Raw genomic sequence first — 20,239 nt, 5'->3', positions numbered from 1 at the left:
TTTGGTAGCCAGCTGTTTCCCACTAGGGCCTGGTCTTCATCGCAGGTCAGCTTGGTCGGGTCGGGAGAGGTAAGTGGAGGGCTGCTATTGCCCATTGACAGCTTTAAGGCTCAGGATCCAGCCAGAAGGGCCTGAGGCCATCCACCCAGTTCCCTGCAAGCTTCATCTGTCCATTGGCTCTGAAACGTCAGAGCCATCCATGTCTCCCATCACCTTAAGATTCTCTCCAGGTTGCTTTGCAATATAAAAAGTGTATAATGACTGGGTACTGGTGGCTCCGATAATCCTAGCTACTCAGGTGGCTGAGAACTGAGGATTGTAGTTTGCATCCAGCCCAGGCAAGAAAAGTGTATGAGATTCTCCAATTAACCACCAAAAAGAAAATCAGAAGTGGAGCTGTGGCTCAAGTGGTAGAGTGCCAGCCAGTCTTGAGCATCAAAGCTCAAGGACAATGCCCAGGCTGAGCTCAGACCCCAGGATTTGCTTACAGGAATGAGTTGTGAAGGAAGAAGAATTAGAGAAAGGAAGCAAGTTAAAGGAATTACTACTGACTTGTTTTGAAGAGGCCTCAATGTTGTAAGCCATCTTTGTATTAAACAAGGTTTTCCCCACAACAAGCCTAATGCTGGAAGTATGGCCACCTAGTCAGGTGACATATTGTATAAATCAGCACTATGTGAGCTCTAACGATGCTAGAACATAAAGCCAAACTGAAAAATAAGGCCCTAAAATTCTTTGTGTCTTTTCAGTGCCATACAGAGCACTGCCTGCAAAGCTTGCTCAAAAGATACCAGATCTGACTACCAATTGGCGTTCAGACTTTGGAAACTTAGGTACTACCTGCTAGGAACCTGATAAGATCAAAATTATTTGACCTAATAGAGAAAGCAATCCCCAAACTATAGTCTTTTTCTGCCAGTCCTTGGCTTGGTTAATCAGTGATGAGAATCTCATGGGCTTTCTTGATCAGGCTGGTTTCAAACCATGATACCCAGATGTCAACCTCTTGAGTAACTAGGATTACTAGCATTACAGACTTGAGACACCATCACCCAGAACCCAAATTATAGTCTTATTATCCTCTGTACGATTAAGCATTTCTTTCTGTAATAATGCTCATGTCCTCTCATGCTCCCTCATTCCATAGACTGGGTGTGGATTCTCATGTTCTTCTAACCAGGCCTGCCACTCTCCCCACTCCTCCAGTAGTAAAATAGCCTGGACCTTGGTATCATTCCATAAAAAGATGAAGCTTTTGTTTTGAAAAATTCCTTCTTTCATTCCCTTCCTCCATCCTTCCTTTCTCTCTATCCCTTCCTCTCTCATTTATTTACTATAGCTTTTTTTCCGGGGGGGGGGGGGGGGTCCAGTCATGGGGCCTGAACTCTGGGCCTGGGTGCTGTCCCTCAGCTCTTCAGCTCAAGGCTAGCACTCTACCACTTGAGCCACTTCCGGCTTTTTTTCTTTTTGTTTATGTGGTGCTAAGGAATCGAACCCAGGGCCTCATGCGTGCAAGGCAAGCTCTCTACCACTGAGCCATGTTCTCAGCCCCTATTTAGTATAGTTTTTATTTGTTTATTTAGTGGTATTAGGGATTTAACTCAAGGCCTTGGGCATGCTAGGCAAATGCTTTACCTCTTGAGCTCCCAGTCCTTTTCTTTTGAGATAAGGTCTCCGTAACTTTGCCAGGGCTGGCCTTAAGCTCTTGATCTTCCTATAGGTACATGCCTCTACACCCAGCTTGAAAATTACTTTTGGATGGGCGTTAGAACAGCACAAATCTTGTTTCCGATTCTTTCTTCTCACTAACAAACACATCTCAGATGAATGGCAAAAAAAAAAATCTCTAAATCTTACTCCACCCAAAAAGACTACCCAGTGCCTATACTGGGCATTGGATGGGTGATGTCTTCAGAGGGCTTGCTTGCTACACAGGAAAAGAGAAGGAAGGGGAAAGGAATGCCTTCTCTTTCTCCTTCCTGCCACAGGAGAAGGAAGAATGAGAGGAACCCAGGCTCAGCTGAGCCTAAACTACATTCTCACCCCTCCTTTTTTAGTCCAGAAAGGGGAAGTTCCCAGACCAAGACAGCTGAGCCACATTCCCTGTTGACCCAGCTGACATCATCCATCCAGACCCTTTACCCCGCAGCAGCCACGGAGGTTCTGGATGATGAGTGAATTCCTCTGGAGGTGTGTTCCACAGCTGTGCCTGCAGTCCTGCCGCACAGCTCCCAACCACTGGTGAGGAGCGTCATGGTCAACACTCTGGGCCAGGAATGGAAGAGGCTGGCAGGGTCCTCTGGCTGCCTCGCTAGCACCTTCCTTACCACCCAGGAGCTACTTACAGCTTAGTGTGGCTTTAGCAGGCATCTTTTCCTGCTCACTGAGCCACGAAAGTCCTGAAAAAAGAGTTCCCCGGGAGGATGGACCCCCAGTCATGCATCACAAACAGCTCTCTTTGTTTGTCAGATAGGACAGTAGCACAGGCTAAGGTGCTAAGTATTGAGTCCCTGTGTGTGGAGCAGGGGGGTGGGCAGAGGACAGACAGCATGAGGGGCAGCTGCTGCTGGTTATATTAGGTATTAAGCAGGCTCTAGAGACCCCAGTTCACCCCAGCTCTACAAAAGCCCAGGCCCTGGATATTCCCAAAGAAGCCAATTCCAAACAGGTGTCTCTCCATTTTCCCTCACTGTCTAACTGCTGCAGACAGACTTTGTAGGAGGACTGATGGCTTTACAGGCAAGCAACGCCCAGAAGACTAGGGACTAGGCCCTTCTGGAAAGAGCTGAGTGCTGTCCCCCACCCCAAACCCACTACCTTGTGAAATTCAAGGCACAGTAGTTAACTTTCAGACAGTTAGTGCCTTCTCCTGTAAGATGGGAAGAGTAACATCTATGTCATTGGGTGGGTGAGAGAGAAAAGAAATGGGTGAACGGAAACAAAATTTTTAGGCCCACCGATAGTGGTATTAAAAACATCAGTTCTCATCCCTTCTTTTTTCTCTATGCTGAAAAGTGGTCTAAGTTCAAAGTAGCATCTCAAAAAGATCTGACCAGTTTCTAGAAAGCTTTATGAGCATTGGAAGGTATGCCCAGGTCAAACGTGGATACTCGGTTATCCCTTCCTATCCAGATATGGATGATTTCCTGACCTATCTGGGCCCCGTTGAAATGTCCCTGGATAAGACTCCATGTTTAAGATTTTGTTGTTGTTGTTCTTTTGTTTCAATAGTACTAGTTTTTGAACCTAGGTCTTCATGATTGCTAGCCAGGCACTCTACCACTTGAACCACACCCCTAACCCATTTTGCTTTAGTTTTCAGCTAGGGTCTTATTTTTTCCTCAAGCCCAGTCAGGGACTGCAGTCTTTCTTTCTATGTCTCCTAGATAGCTGGGATGCCAGAGCTGAGCCGTCAAGTTCAGCTTATCTGTTGAGATAAGTTCTTGAGAAATTTTCTCTTGCGCTGGCCTCAAATTTGATTTTTATCTGTCTCCTCAGTGCTCTGCAACACAGACATTGGTCACCATGTCCAAGATGTTAACAGCCTCTCCTACTTTCTATCAAAGATTATGCACATGTCCCAGTCTCCTGGCAAAAATATGTACACGTGGTAGGTAGTACTGACTTAAAGAAATGAGTACTCAGGTTTGGACATTGATGTGGAAACTCCTAAGTGCTCTTCAAATCCCAGCTAGGAATCTGAGCTAGAGCTGCACAGAAACCAGGAGGTAGGCTAGGGAATTCTTTTCATGCTTCTTCACTCAGGGCTATCTGATGGAAAGATAACTAATTACAGGACTTTGCTTAGGCACACCTTCCATGAGAACTAATGATTCCTTTGAGCCACGTCATTGCAAGCACAAGCTGCCACAGATAGAGTTCTTGATTGTGTCAGCCTGTCTTGGACTGTGCATCTTTGTCATATTTACTTCACTCCTGAAGAGGACTAGATTTAAAAATTCTAGAAGATTTAAACTTCTGAAGAGCTTAGGTTAGAAAAAAAAAATATGGACCCACAACCTCTAGTTTTTAGTTTGTTTTTTAAGAAAGTAATGAGAAATGTGATCATGTAAGTTTGGTTGAAGAAAGTACTTTTCCTTGTGGGAGGGCTGGAAACATCTTACTGCTGCCATAGTAGTACAGCTGGCCTATTCAGTTTCCTCTTGGCTTTCCTCTCTCATCTGAAATACTATCTAGCTTTTGAGATGAAGGCCTTCCTTCTTCACACATACTATTCAAAGGGGCTGTTTCTGGTGGCCCCATTAACTTTGTCAATGTGCATGACCCATAAGGCAATTACATCAGCCCGATTCAGTCTTGCCCAGGCCCTCACTGTCCAACTCCAGGGCCGTCACTCCTGTTGTGTACTATTAATGATATCCACAGAGCTCATGGCCATGTACATGGAAATAAACATGAATAGTTCTGATTGGGTGGCAGGGCTCTAGCTCCATGTTGAGACATGGCCTGGGACCACATCTCCAACCCTTCTCAGCCTTTTTCTCTAAAAGAGACCAATGTCTTGACTACTGAGCACATGCATCACTACCAACAACAACAATTCCCACAAACCCTCCCAATTACCAAGATAAAGATGCCATTCTATTACTTGTCATGTGGCTTCTAAAGGAAAACCAAACCAAAACAACCCCCTGTGCAAAATAGCAACATTTCTGAGGAGGAAGTAGAGCCAAGTATTTATTTATTCCCCCAGCATTCCACTGTCCCTGAAGCATGTGTACGGTGGGAAGCATCTCAGCCTGTGTTGACCTGAGATTCTCATGGCTGTAAGCTCGCTCTTTCTTTCTTTTCTTTCTTTCTTTCCTTTTTTCTTTCCTTCCTTCTTTCTCTCTCTCTTTCCCTCCTCCCTCCCTCCCTCCCTCCCTCCCTCTCTCTCTCTCTCTCTCTTTCTTTCTTTCTTTCTTTCTTCTGCTGTAGCTGTAAGAGTCCATTCAGTTCCAAGACAAGATGAATGGAAAAGAGATCATGCTGACAACAGATTGGTGGGTAATTTGATGGTATTTGTATGGCAACTAAGTTCCAAACTTTCCTATTGGCATACAGTAGGCTGCAGAGAACTGTAACATTGTATATATGTTGGAAACAGCATTGGTTAGACATTGAGTTATTCCAAACTCCCAGCTCTGAGCATCTGCTGCTCATGTTGTACTATTCTGTCTGGCTTGTGCAAACTAGATGGCAGCACAATATTCTAGTGCATCACTTGTGTGTTTTTTTCCTGTCATATGGCAAGAAAAAGAAAGCAATGTAAGCCTGGAGTTAATGGCTCAAGTCTGTAACCCTAGCTACTCAGGAGGCTGAGATCTGGAGGACTAGGGTTTGAGGTCAGCTCAGGCAGAAAAGTCCAAGAGACTCTATCTCCAAAATAATCAGCAAAATGCCAGGTTGGAGGCATGGCTCAAGTGCCAGTCAAGCCAGAAAGTTGAGCAAGGGTGGGACTTTGAGTTGATGTCCAAGTAGTGCAAAAGGATGGAAGGGAAGAAGGAAAGAAGGAAGGAAGGAAGGAAGGAAGGAAGGAAGGAAGGAAGGAAGGAAGGAAGGGAGGGAGGAAGGGAGGGAGGGAGGGAGGGAGGGAAGGAGGGAGGGTAACTAAAAGGCAAGATCATATGGAACATGTATTTTGTAAGCATGCAAAGAACATTTAAAAAATATTCCTCAAGTGGAGCTGTGGCTCAAGTGGTAAAGCACTAGCTTTGATCAAAAGAAGCTTGGAGACAGCACCCAGGCTCTGAGTTCAAGCCCCAGGACTGGCACAAAAAATAAAAAGAGTACTTCTCCTGGAATCTGCCCTTTATTTCATAGACATGGAGTGTTCTAGGAGTCAGTGGAGGCAAGGCTTCCTTTTTCCCTTGACAGTTGCCACTTACCTTGTATCTTGAAGTATAAAGGAAGTGAAATGGGATTCACAATGGCCATGTGACCTCAGTTAGGGCTAGTTCATGTGACTAGGGCTAGTGATCTGCCCACTATGTTTAGCATGGGTTAGCTCTCCTTGTGCCAGCTACAAGCCATCCTCCATTTTTTGGATGCTGAAGGTCCTATCCAGGTGTCTATACTCGGATCACTATGAGTCTTCTACTCCAACTTTACCAGGAAATGAATTCAGCAGCCAAGATGACCTCAAGTACAACCCTGGAAAATAGAGACCTGGCAATATGCTCAGCCTCTAATCTCTCATGCAGGTTTTCAGCTGGTTGTCTTTTGTTTGCTTTTGCTTTGTTTTTGATGGTAGTACTAGCATTTGAATTCAGGGATTTGCACCAGCTAGGAAGATATTCTACTACTTGGGCCATGCAATCTAATCCCTTTTACTCTGGTTATTTTTTGAGATAGGGTCTTATAGTTTGCCTTGGCCCGTCGGGACTGTGATCCAACTGTTTTCCACTTCCTGCTGTGTAGCTGAGAGGACAGGTCTCTACCGGCACACCCGATTTTTCTGTTGAGATAGCATCTTACCAACTTTTTTGCCCAGGCTAGCCTAGAATCGCCATCTTCCTGCTCTCAGCCTCCCACATGGCTGGGATGACAGGCATGCGGCTCCACTCCTATTTATTGGTTTGGATGGGGAAATTCAAAAGCTTTTTTTTCCCCCCCTCTGGACTTTAAACCATGATACTACTGGTCTTAGCCTTGAAGTATCTAAGATTACAAAAATGAACCACCATATTGAGCTGGTCTGCCTTTTCGATTAACTTTTCCAGTGATTTCTGGTAGTCACTTAAGACTTTATCTTGAGTTATTTTGTAATCAGTTTCTCTGACAGATTCATGTGTGCTGTTCAGAGCAGCATTATTAATATCTTCATTTTTCAAATCCTGTGCCATTGTTCCATGTGAGAAGAAAGAAAACTTCCATGTCGTAATATGTGAATATGTCTTGTACCTCTCCAAGGAGGGGTAAAATCAGCAATTTCTCCAAATTCATTATTCACAGATGTCACCTTTTTGCCTAATCCTAATGTCTTAAAAATGTAATTTCTCAATAAATCATTAAGGAAAATGTTGATACTTATGTCATTGTTGTCCAATAGCACAAAAAAAATCCTAAAATCTTGACAACTGCCTTGCAATTCAACACTTCTAAAGAGTACCCTGCCTGAAATTACTTCCTTAAACTTATACCCTAGTAGTAGCCAACAGTCACCATAAAAAAAAAAACTATACAAGACCTTATTGCACTATGTCAGGACCTCTTAACACACTTCAGTTCCCATTATTGGTTCTGGGAATGGGAGCAATAGTATCACCAAGGATTTGGGACACTTACCTGAGTGAGTCTAGAGCATCACTGACAGCATTGGCAAAGTTGATATCCGTTGGGACGTTTTTATATTCCAAGCAGTATTTAGGTCTGACCCCGAGAATCTCAACCTCACAGCCTAGGAAGGAAACAGAAGGCAAATGGTTACTCTGGTGCCAATCTTTAAGGTAGGGTTTGAAGCTGACCTCAGAGACCAGATATTGTTAGTCAAAATAAATTTATGTTCATTTTCACGAACTAAAAGAACTGGTAAGGGCTGGGAAGGCGGCGCAGTGGTAGAGTGTTCGCCTTGCATGCATGAGGCCCTGGGTTCGATTGCTTAGTGCCACATCAGCAGAAAAAGCCGGAAGTGGAGCTATGGCTCAAGTGGTAGAGCACTTGCCTTGAGCTGAAATGATGAGGGACAGCGCCCAGGCCCAGAGTTCAGGCCCCACGACTGACAAAAAATAAAAATAAAAAGAACTGGTAAGCTAGAACTGATGGCTCCTGTCTATAATCCTAGTAACTCAGTGTATGCTGGGGGATCTGAGAATCAGACTGGGCTGACAAATCCCAGATTCTTGTCTCCATTAACCAGCAAAATGCCAGACTAGGGATTTGGTGGCTCAAGTGACAGAATCAACTAAGAATAAAAAAGCCCAGTGAGGAAGTGGCGCTGTAGCTCAAGTGGTAGAGTGCTCGCCTTGAGCTGAAGAGCTGAGGGACAGCGCCCAGGCCCAGAGTTCAAGCCCCACGACCAACAAAAAAAAAAAAAAAAAAAAAGCCCAGTGAGAGTATGGAAGCTGTGAGTTCAAGTCTCATTACTGACACCAAAAAATGACTTCTAGATGATGCTTTTTGCTTCCTTGGAACAGAGGATCTTAAATGTCATCCCTGTGCAACACTGGTGGCCCCTGGCAGAGATAGCAATAATTTGATAATGGAAACAAAGTAAAAATTAATGAACACACAGAAATGCCTTTCTGTGTGTTTTTCAAAACTATGAAGTCTTGACTGGGAGAGAGGAAAGGAAGGGTAGCATTGTCCAAAAATAAATGTATTCTTTACCTGAATTACATAACTGTAACACTTCTGTACATCACCTTTATAACAAAAAGTTAAAATAAATGAAATATGACCAAAAGAACCTATTAAATCTCTAGTACACCATGCTTATTTTGGAATCCAGCATTGGTAGAATCTGATTTGTGAGATATTTATGAAATAGGCATTTTGGTATCCTGTGGCACACAAAGACTAACTGGACCTAACATTCCAGTAGATGAGGGAGCAAACGTCACCAAGTTTGACACAAGAATTCTGAGCCATGGCTTTGACTCTCCCAGTACGTAGTAAAAGAACCAGGGGCATTTGGATATGAGTGAGTTCAGTCTCTCTGCCCCAGTCTTCTCTTATTCTCAGAAGTCGAGCAGCAGGATGGAGGAAGGAGTCATACACAGTGTGGATGCATTAAACAAAGGAGTAGTTCATGTCTCTTGTGAGCCAGAATAGGACAGCACAAGATTTTTATCGCACGACTGAGAATGGTGTATAACTGAAAGCTTATGAATTATTTATTGCAAACAGCAGTTGACCACAGAAAACTAAAATCATGGAAATGAAAATTGGGTGAGTGGGGGCTGCTGTAGGAGGCACACATCTTGGGGTGGATTCTTGTGTCACTGCCATAACCTGGGGATAAGGTTGTTAGGCAATATTAAGATAATTTTTATTATATACATGCTTTGCCTAACAAAACACTTCTGAGAACATAGTCTAAAAAACTACAGTATAGTTTGGTTGTGGCATATACATAGAGCAAAATACCCCAAAGGGATGAAAATGATGCCAATTATAGTTATTGATATAATATTGTAAGTAGAAAAAAAAGACTAAAATAATATCACCAAAGGCAATTCCTTTTTGTAAATATTTAGTGCATATTTATGTCCTCAAAAGAAGAAAAGTAAGTACAACAAAAAGTAAGAAAGATTAATTTTTTAGTGGTTTGTGTAGTAGACTTGTGGGGTAGAGAGCTAAACTAAAACCATGCTGAACTTATCTTCCATCTCTTATTACTATGGAAACAATAAGCTTTTCATTCTCAAGGTTTCCTTATGGCTAGGAATGCTCATGTAGCCATGTTCTGGGATCTACTGAGGAACTGAACTTAGTATCCACTGAGATATACTGAAGAACTTGTGGTGGAAAGCTTTGCTTCCTTATGAAAGATAAAGTTGTACTATTGGTACTGTCTCTCCATCTTTTACAGTTTGGAATTCAGATAATGAAGACATGACCTCTGGACCTGTGGCAGCCACCTTGAAATTGTAAGGTAACAACTATTAATATGAAAAGGCATCATGTTAAAAGAGCAGAAGGATAAGGAGAGGCTGGGGTCTACAAATGACACTGATAAATGGGACATAATAGTGCACATAATCCTAGCTATTCAGGTGGAGACAGGAGGATCATGAGTGTGAGGCAAACCAAGAAAAAGTAAGAACTTATCTCAAAAACAAAATGCAAATGAAAGGTCTAGGGGCGTAGCCCAATTGATAGAGAACTTGCCTTGCAAGTAGGAGGCCCTGAGTTCAATCTCCAGTATTGAAATGAAGAAGAAAAGGAAGGAAGGAAGGGAGGAAGGGAGGGAGGGAGGGAGGGAGGGAGGGAGGGAGGGAGGGATACATGGATGGAAGGAAAATAAAAGTTCCTACATGACATAAATAACTTCCTTGAGATTTTCTGAGCATATTTTCTATTATTTTCAGCTTTTTGTTTCCTGCATCTCTTTCCTCTTCATGATATAAGTGGATAGTTTTAGGTGGATAATTGTTTCCTCTTAGCATTTTGGTACAATTCCATTGTATTTTAGATCTCAATAGTTCTGTTACAAAGTCACTGTAACTCTTTTTTTTTTTTTTTTTTTGGTCCGGTTGTGGGGCCTGAACTCTGGGCCTGAGCACTGTCCCTCAGCTCTTCAGCTCAAGGCTAGTGCCCTACCACTTGAGCCACAGCGCCACTTCCGGCTTTTTTCTTTTTGCTTATGTGGTGCTGAGGAATCGAACCCAGGGCCTCAGGCATGCAAGGCAAGCGCTCTACCACTGAGCCAACTTCCCAGCCCATCACTGTAACTCTTATTGCCCTTTTGAATACTTTTCTCTCTAGCTATTTTTAAGATTTTTGCATTATCTTTGCATTTTAACAACTTCAAAATTAATAATATTTTTTCTTGGGTTTCATTGTACTTATTTTGTCAGTTGTGGGTCTTGAACTCAGGGTCTGTGCACTGTCCCTGAGCTCTTTTTGCTCAAGACTACTTTGAGTTACAGCTCCTCTTCTGGTTTGCTGGTAGTTAATTGGAGCTAAGAGTCTCATGGACTTTTCTGCTTGGGTTGCCTTTGAACCCTGATCTTCAGATCTCAGCCTCCTGAGTATCTAGGATTACAGACATGAGCCACCAGCACCTAGCTAATAAAACTAGCTTTGATGTAGCTGTTAATTTTAGAATTCTTATTCTCTCTCAAATATTGACTCTGTCTCATTCCATTTCTCTTCTTCTATGATCTTTCCACTGTGTTTCATATGTGTTTTGCATGCTTTTCTGCCTTTTAATTCTCTTTGTCCCTCCACATTTTGCCTGGATAGCTCTGTTCATCCTAGCTCTGGTAGTCCTAGAAATTTGTTCCAAGAAAGATTTTAATTTACTAATGCAAGTCTCCATTTTCCCTTAGTTCTTTCTTCATACTTCTTGAATGTCTCATATCAAAGTACCCATAGATTTGAATCTATTGTCTGCTTTGTTTCTCTTGGAAAGGCTAGGCCTTGTTTTCTATTTGGGGTTACTTCCTATTCTCTCTGAAAATTTTAGCTATCATTTAATAGCTATATCTTGTTACCATCTAAAAAGCAGCAGTCTTTGCTTATAGTGGTCACTTAGATTGAGGGCAGGCCACTTTCACCCATAGTGGATTTATTCATGGATTAAGATGTCTCAAAGCTCTGTTTCGTCTTTATAAAGGCTTCCCTCCCTTGTCTACATGTAGCTCATTCTTATCTCTAGGATGATGTCATTCACTGTCACAATTGGAGGTGTGGAATGTTTACAAGTTCTCTTCTTCTTGAAGAGTCCTGAACTCCATGTTTTATTTTTTTCCTAGCCTATGATTCTGGCAAAAGTGTATTCAGTTAAGCCTCTCAACTCTTGCTTTTGAGGTTAGCATTTGCCTGGACTAGAGATGTGTTACTGACTGCCAAATGTACCTCTTTCGACATCTCTCTCGTATGTACATGAATACAGACATATAGCTTCAAATAGCTTAGCCTATTGCTATATCAAGTAGAACTCCAAGTTTTGGCAAATAATTTTTCATGTAAAAATTATGTTTTATTAGAAGTTAGCCTATTAATGATAGGAACAGAGATGTTCTTTAAAAGTTAATTCATGTGTCCATGGACAAATACAAAGCTCTTTAGAATGAGATAAGACTAGAGTCAATTCTAATATGTCTTAAATAGAAGCTAGACATGGTGGTATGCACCTATAATCTCTATTATTTGAGAGATGAAGGTAGGAGAATTATGAGTTTGAGGATAGCCTTAGCAAAGTTATTGAGATCCTATCTCAAAAACAAAATAAAAACACAGAGCTGGGAGTATAATTCAAGTGGTAGCATATTTGCCTAGAATGCTTAAGGCCTTAGGTTCAATCCCCAGTCCAGCAAAAATGGGGAAAGAAAAGTCCTAAGAACGCTGATGAAAATAGAATTACTAATGTCATTTAATTCCTTGAATGTCAAAATTCCTTTAGTTAACCTATAATAAATTTTAAAATATCTCAACTGATAATTAAATTTTTCTTAAATAATTTAAAAGTGAACATTATAGACTACCTTTTTAAAAGTTTTGCTACATTGTCACTAGGTTTATTCATTTTTCCAAGGTTTTTGCCATCTGTTTGGTGCTGGGGGCTTTTACATACTGCCAGAATGACAGAAACAATGCGTATTTGTGAGATGGTTGAACGAGAGTTGTCCTCTTTTATATAAAGGAGTGTAGCAACACCTTTCAGTCAGGATTATTTTAGCTATAAATATGAAAGCTAGGAGCCTTTAAACTATTCCCTAAAAACCATTCTTGCTCTTGGAGATCTTTTTTTTTATGCTGGTACTAGGCCTTGAACTCAGGGCCTTCATGCTCTTTCTTGGCTTTGTTGCTCAGGCTGGTGCTCTACCATTTGAGCCACATTTCCACTTTCAGCTCTTTGGTGCTTAATTGAATAATAGTCTCATGTACTTTTTGCCCCTAGGCTGACTTCAAACCTTGATCCTCAGATCTCAGCCTCCTAAGTATCTAGGTTTGCAGGTGTGAGTTCCCACACCTGGCTCTTGGAAATACTTGAGATCTCAGTTGGAAGACTTCGCAGTTAGGAAAAGATGCCAAGCAGGTGCATTGTATGGGAACTGTAATGTCCAGAAAACATCAAACCTGAAAGAAAAAGAAACTTCAATACAAAGCCAATAGGGCATTATCCTTTACTATTTATTCAGATGATGCAAGAGCCAATGAGCCTATCTTAACCAAGCAATGATCCTACCCTAAGCCAGGAGAGATGTTCTGAATATAAGTCCTGTAGGCATCATTAATTTGGATGGAAGGGATGGACTGCCATGAGGAACAGAATGAGCAAACAACTAGACAAAGACTGAGGCAAGTATACTTCTGCTCTATTGGTCTCTCCCAAGTGGATTCTCAAAAGAGAACCCTTTCATCTTATAAGTAACATTACAACCCAGCATGCATAAGTGACTGGCAAAAGAAGGCCAGCAAAAAATTACCCTGGAGATGTAATGGACTGTGAAGTCAATGGAGTTGTTGGTTTCAGAGATAGAAAAGTTAATTATTCTTGATGGACTTGTGTGGGCATTTAGTTTTGTTTTGTCTTTATCTGATAGAAATGAGCAGACTGGAGGGGGTAGAGCTGTGGATTCATGAGCTGTTCTATAATCAGTAGTCTGTGGGCTCCTTTTCTGGATTTGCCACACATGAATGTGGGCGAGCATTGCTCAACCTCCAGGCTGCTGCCTCCAGGCCACTTCCATGGCTTCACAGAGAACATGCAGTTTGGTCCAATGAAAGCATTACAGATCAGCCCAACACCACAGGGAAGCATGAGTTTCTGAAGCCAACAACGAAGACAATGGTAATCTGAGAATAAGATTTGGGCTTCCTGATAACCGTGAGGGTATGTTTTCTCTTTTCCCCATTCTGTTCTTCATCATTCCCAGGGAGCTTGGAAAGGAATTGTCCATAATTACCACTTATTACTATAGAGTCTACCTTTCATACCGGCTATTCCCACCTTATGCTCTCCAACAAGGCAATAAATAAATAGTAGGAAATATAGTGAGAGAGATCATAAAGACAAACCAACTAGACTCATCATGGTGCCCATGCACCTTGGTGCAAACATGCAAGAAATCTGAATACCTGAATGCATTTCTTCTTCAAGACAATTTTTACCCATCAGAAAATCATTTTAATAGATTCTTTTTCTACAAGACTTTACTTCTATGGAGAAAAATGCATCAAGACAAATACACTGTGTTTGATGTCCCATAGATAGGGCATCTCTGTGCAATAACCAGATCTCACGTCCACAGCCAGCCGTCTTCCATGAATCCCATTCTTTTGACCAGGGTCGAGGCTGGGAGAAGGCAATGTCCTTAGGCCTCCCTCTTCACCAACCCATCACATCTCTGAGCTCTGGTAAGGTTCTACTGGGACCAATGTTTCCCTAATGTGCCTTGCTTTCTTAGGACCACCAAGTTGAAACCATAAAAAAAAAAAATCACATTTCTTTCCACTTCCTAGAGGCCAGGTCTCACCTTCTAAATGTGGCTCCTGCTTGCCAACTTCGACACATCTTGTAACAATAACTCCTATGAGTTGCGTTTTATGTGATGGGAGACAGGTGTGCAACTGTTGAATACATGTCTCAGGAGAGCTTATTAAAACAGCTAAGCCAATTAACTCTCATAGAAACACGTAACCTTTTCCAGGAAACTACATCTGAGGCACAGAGCTTGTGGGAACAAGTCTCTGGGGGGTGGGGGGGAAGGATGGCCTTTGATCTCCGAGGCCTTTTCCCCAGGGTGAGCCTGGCTCATGGGGTGAGCAGGACTGTGGTAGTGATTCTCCTCAGATAGAGAGAAGGGTAAGGGAGGGAGGGGAGCTAGCCTGCAGCTCACTGCTGAAGACTGGCCTTATATACAGAGAGCGGGTGAGGTGGGAAGGACAAATTAGATGAGAAGCAGCTCATCCATTAGAGCCGAGTCTTGAAACTCTGCGGAACACCACCCAGTGCGCACAGAAAGTGGCTCCTAGGAAACAAAGGTGAGAGAAAGAATGTCGCACTCAGCTTTGAGGTCTGCTGAATGAGGCCAAAGGTAGAGTTTTCATTTCATTCTGTCTTTGTTAATTATCTTTGGATCAGAAAAAAAAAAAATCTCTAGTTCACGAGTCCACCCTGGGACCACGCCTGGAATTATGGCTCTGAGATGCCTCTTACTAAATCTTCAGGTCCAAACATATGCTTGAAGAAACCACCAAGGATGTCAGCGTGTCTTCCTGTATCACATGATAGTCCTTGGCAAAAAAAACTCCTTCCCTGAAGAGGTCATTCATTAAACTGGTCTTTTAATCCCAGCACACAGGACTTACTGAGCATGCAAGAGGCTGCCAAACCTTTTCTAGTAAAACTTACTTGGGTTGCTGAGTTCTGGCCTGCAAACTCCAAGGCCTTAAAACTTCTCATCCCATGTGTAATGAGAAGTCTTGGTTTCTAGGCATGTCAACAGTTCTGAGCCAGGAAGAGGCTGTGGGTGAGTGCTGTGCCTCTAGTCTCCTTTCTGCATCCCTTAGGTAACCTTCTTGGAGGTCAATTCTGCTTGCTAGGCAGCGCAGTGCCTTTGTCCATTGTTTCCTGGACCTGCACCCTGAGACATCAAACATTCACGATCTGTTTTTCTTTCTCCATGGAGCTGGTACCTAGAGCCTCCATCCCTCTCTTCCCTGGAACTCCCCCTTCCAGTTCATTACTGGTCCTCACGTCTTATCTCAGAATTCTCCTGACACTCTAAAGGGCTTGAGATTTAGTCAGCCACCTTTGAGCTCTTGTACAAATTTTTGAGTTCTTGGTATGACTTTGCAGCTTTGTTTTTGAGGTCAGATTGCCATATAAAGTTAATCAAATGGGCTCAAACCAAAGCACCTTCCCAGCCATTGAGGGCAGATTACAGCCATTGACAATATATTCCAGCCGATCCACTGCGCACTTACGTTATTTCATTCAACATGCCCAACAAGCCTGCGGGGTGCATATCTGTGATTTTGTGGAAAGGTGATGAAAGGAGACCATGGAGAGGTTAAGTGACTGTCCCCAGAGCTCACATTAACTAAATGGCTAAGCTGAATTAGAGCCCATGCTCTGCCTCTTTCCTCTCCATTTCTTTCCTACAGCTCCCCCAAGGACTCTAGCAGAGTGTTAGGAGAACAGGGGACTAGAAAGGGAGGGGGCAAAGCTCTCTCTCCCACCACAGCAAAATCCCTGTGAAATGTTGGATTATGTGCAGGGAGCCCACAGGTCTACTTAGCACTGGCACAGCAGTGGCTGGTTGGGTACCGCTGCCCACCAACCCTGCTTCTTGTTCCCGGAGATATTTGGTTCCAACAATGAGTAAGGTGGAGGCCTAGGAGGAATCTAGACCATGTGGGCTGCCTTCAATCACCCAAAGCCCAAAATCCTGTATCCTCTTCTGATGACTAATTTAATACAGAAAATAGGAACTTCAAATGCGTTTCTTCATCTTTGGGCAACTCAAGTCTTGAAGGCTGCTGATATTCTAGCCATGCCAAGACTTCTGTAGACTTAGCTAGAACTCAGGTGCCACAGCAGATGTCTTTCTGTGGAATTTGAACTCAGACAGCCATGGATGGTGGCCTAATTCACAAACTTCCTAGTTGTATAAACACTGAACTTCCATTTCCTCCACTATCCTGTGAGCTGGGGAGGTAGGTAGGCAGAAAGAAGTCTTTTACTAAGACCTCTGCAGATACTCGACAGAAGAGGAGTTCTCACTGGAGCACTCCAGGGAAGCTGAAAGTCAGAGTCCAGTGTCTATTCTCAAGCAGATGAAGATGATGGGCCACCTCACTGAGTTCCTGAGCCTTCCACATCAGCATCTGCTTTGAGTGAGAAGGAGTCTTTGCTAGAAATGACCCTTGGCCCTCCACAAGCTCCCAAGCTGGAAGAATGCCTGGAACCTCAAATCAGCCCGTTGAAAAGCTATGGGATCTGTGGGTGGCACTTCAACTTGCAGCACACAAAGGCTGAGATTCCCAAGGTGGCTTTTCCTTTAGTTTATAAGGTATGAGGCCTGCTGTGATGAAATATTGCAAGGCCTGAGATATGGCATCATCGGTTCCTGTTGAAATCTCTGGCTCAGGTCAGGTGAGAGTAGAGGTATCATGGAAGTGGAGGATGAAACACCAATGGTGTGGCAGAGGATGGCTCAGAGCTTCAAGGCTGAAGGCTGCTTTGTAGGGAAGACCTGGAGCAGCAATCAGGAGAAGGGGAGTAAGCCTGCAGAACCCTGCAGCAACTTCCTGGCTGGAGTGCCACATACTGACCACTCCCTCTTCCTACTTCCTGCCTGCCTTATTTCCTTCTCTACCTTCCCCTCCTCCATGGACTCACAAGTTCTTCCCTTTCCTCTTTCCTCCTCCTCCTCCTCCTCCTCCTCCCCCTCTACTCCTCCTCCTCCTCCTTCTCCTTCTCCTCCTCCTCTACTCCTCCTCTTCCTCCTCTTCCTCTTCCTCCTCCTCTTTACTCTTCTTCTTTCTCTCCTCCTCTTCTTTCTCCTCCTCTTCCTTTTCTTCCTCTTCGTCCTTTGTTTCCTCCTCCTCCCCTTCCTCCTCCTCTCTTTTTGTATGTGATAGTACTGGCAATTGAACTAAGACCTCTTACTCTCTCTTGTCTTTTCCACTCAAGTGCTCTATCAATTAAGCCACACCACTACTTCTGGCTTTTTGCTGGTTAATTGGAGATAAGAAGTCTCCCAGTCTTCTGCCTAGGCTGAAAAACTGCAATTCTTAGATCTCTGCCTCCTCAGTAGCTAGAACTGCAGGCATGAGCCATCTGTACCCAGCCTTTTCTCTCTTCTTTCCCTTGTTTTCTATCCTCTTCAGTTTTCTTCTTCCTGTTTTACTTCAATATTAAATTAAATAACATTTTGGTTTCTATTCTGGATGAGGAACTCAATTGATTATAGGAAAGTGTGACCTTACAAAAGTGCAAAGAGGGGCTGGGGGTTTAGCCCAGAGGAAGGGCGCCCACCTGGCACGCGCAAGGCCCTGGGTTCGGTTCTCAGCCCTGGGGAAAACAAACAAACAAACAAACAAAGTGCGAAGAGATGTACTAAACCTCCGAGGGCGATTCACACTGTATGTGTCCTGCTGTGATATAGTCACATTTCACACATGCATGGCTGCAGCAGCAGGTACTATGCTTCAGGGTGCGAGGCTATGGTGTATTCAGTCTGAGCCTTATGTGTCTGGAACACAAGCTACACAAGAACATGGTCACAGAATAACTACATCGGTGAACAGTGTCACCAGCTGACTGTTTTCAGAGAATCACTTTCACTAAAGGAGTCCTTACTGTCTCCTGCCACTCCAGCACATGAGCCCGGCGGCATGACTGGGTAAGCTGAGGGCACTTGAAGGCAGTATGAAAACACGTTGTAGATATTCTGCAAGCATGTCTTGATGTTCTTCATTGAAGACCCAAGGGAAGCAACTGGCTCCCCCAAGAATATATTAAATAGTTTGCATAGGTGAGTTGAAATAAACTTGAAACAAAGCAATTTGCCTGAAAATAATTCAATCAACACACCAATGTAATCAAACAAATACTATGTCTGTGGCCCCTTTGGTATTCTCAGGGGATTTGTTCGAGGACCCCTGAGGATGCCAAGACACAAGCTTACATCCTGATAGGAAATGGCATAGCATTTGTGTATGAACCACACACATCTTCCTGGATGCTTCATGTCCTATTTTGATTACTTATAATTACTTATACCTAACACAGTGTAAATGCACACAGTCTCAAGGGTTGACTATTGAGGTTTAGAAATGTTTAGAAAATGGTAATAACCTGCATCACTTTTTTTTTTGCTATAAAACCAACACATCCTAGTTGTAAGATAAGTCAGAAAAATATAGACAAGCAAAAAAGTACATGAGCCTTTAAAATTGTACCCGGTGGCTACTACTGTTTATCACTTCAGTGTGCATCTTGTCACATCGTTTTCTATATTTTTATGTACACTACTGCTGCCTATCCTGAAACAGAATAGTTCTCTTCACAGTGTGGGATAATTTATCAGAATACACTTAAGTATGTCATAATTCATTTCAGTAAATCCTCTGTGGCACCTAAGACCGAACCAATTGCCAAATATGTGTCCTCTTAGACCTGGTTCTCATCCTTCCTGGTGATTAGCTGTGGCCGTGTATAATGTTCCAGCCAATAGAATGGGAGCAGAAGTGATGTGGATCAGATCTGGTTCACAAAATCCTTCACATGTGATCTCTCAGGCCCTTCATCTTCTGTGGGACCAAGGAAGTCATGCATTGATGATGGCAAAGCCACAAGATACCTGAGTGCTTGTATCATTATTTGAAGGAGAGTCAGCTACCCCATTGTAGACCCGAGGTTCTGAGGCTTGTTTTAGCAATTGATCAAACCTTGCTAATACCCACTGTCCCTTGAATATAAGTACCTTTCCATAGCACAGAGATAAACGTAAAAGTCTGGACATTTTTCTAGTTTTATGTAGACCAATTTCTGCCTCAGTTGGTTAGGTGGAGACTGACTTACTCCTTGTATAGTCACAAATATGAAGTGCCCCAGCTTGTCTCTGAATCTTAACAAATGTTACTTTCCTCTGCCCCAGTAACTCCTAAGAATCGCTACAACATGTACACTAAACACTGGGTTACAATGTATAATACTATAATAGGCATATGGTACAGGGTGCATATACAATCTAAGTATATGGCTCATTGCAAATAAAAAATATCATAGAATATGTTATACAAATCTGCAATATATAGAAGCTAATCTATCGTAATGTCTCTCATACTCACAATATCATCCATATTGGGTAACAAATGCTTATTTTTTTAGCTATCTTTCCTGCCTGAGGGGAGGTTTCCTGTGTAGCATTGGAATGTACAAATACTTAATGGGATTTAGGGGATTCACTAGCCAGAACAAAACAAAACAAACAAACAAAAAGTGTTTTTTCATATTTTTTCTTGTTTCATTGAAAATTGCCTTTGTAGAAAACATTATGCAAATTTTATTATTTAGGCATTACACTTATATAAATATAGAAATATATTTACATGATATATATTATTTCTATTTTTCTTTCTTCTAAACATCTACAGCATGATGTATAATTACCATTGCTTCTATTGAAGGTAAGACTTCATTGCAACATAAGGATACTAATGGAAATCCTGGAGTTATTATTATGGACATTTCTTTAATCTAGTTTGTGAAACAGAGAAATTTAACAGCTATGAAGTTCTGAGCTCACCAGCAATGTCCCAGCTAATAAATCTAATGCTCCTTTTATAGTTACCACAAAGCTCAGTGACATTTAACACAAGGGTGCCCACTCCCCTCAAGAAGTCATTGTATTCTTTTATTTCTATAATAGTGTGTGTCACCAGATTTAAACTAGTGAAACTTCCCTGTGTTATCAGATAAAAATAATACTACTTCCATATACTGTACTTTCTACTTCCTCCTGATCCCTCCTCTTGCCTCTCAAGTCTCTTCTCTTTGGTTCTGTTACAGAATCATCTTCCTTTATCTGGCTATTTAAACATGTGATTTCCTTAA

The 20,239-nt window shown here is 42.5% G+C and overlaps 1 protein-coding gene across 1 annotated transcript in view; it reads right to left on the bottom strand.

Annotated features, from left to right (window-relative positions):
- Enpp6 (ectonucleotide pyrophosphatase/phosphodiesterase 6) overlaps positions 1-20,239 on the bottom strand; it is an 85,619-nt gene that overhangs the window by 25,701 nt on the left and 39,679 nt on the right. The window contains exon 3 of the mRNA XM_042702044.1: positions 7,288-7,399. Within this exon, the coding sequence (XP_042557978.1) occupies positions 7,288-7,399 (112 nt within the window). The remainder of the gene's footprint in view (positions 1-7,287; positions 7,400-20,239) is intronic.

Source organism: Dipodomys spectabilis, unplaced genomic scaffold (genome assembly GCF_019054845.1).
Source record: "Dipodomys spectabilis isolate Male_0828 unplaced genomic scaffold, ASM1905484v1 ptg000009l, whole genome shotgun sequence".
NCBI lineage: Eukaryota > Metazoa > Chordata > Mammalia > Rodentia > Heteromyidae > Dipodomys > Dipodomys spectabilis.
This window is presented reverse-complemented; position numbering and strand designations above follow the sequence as displayed.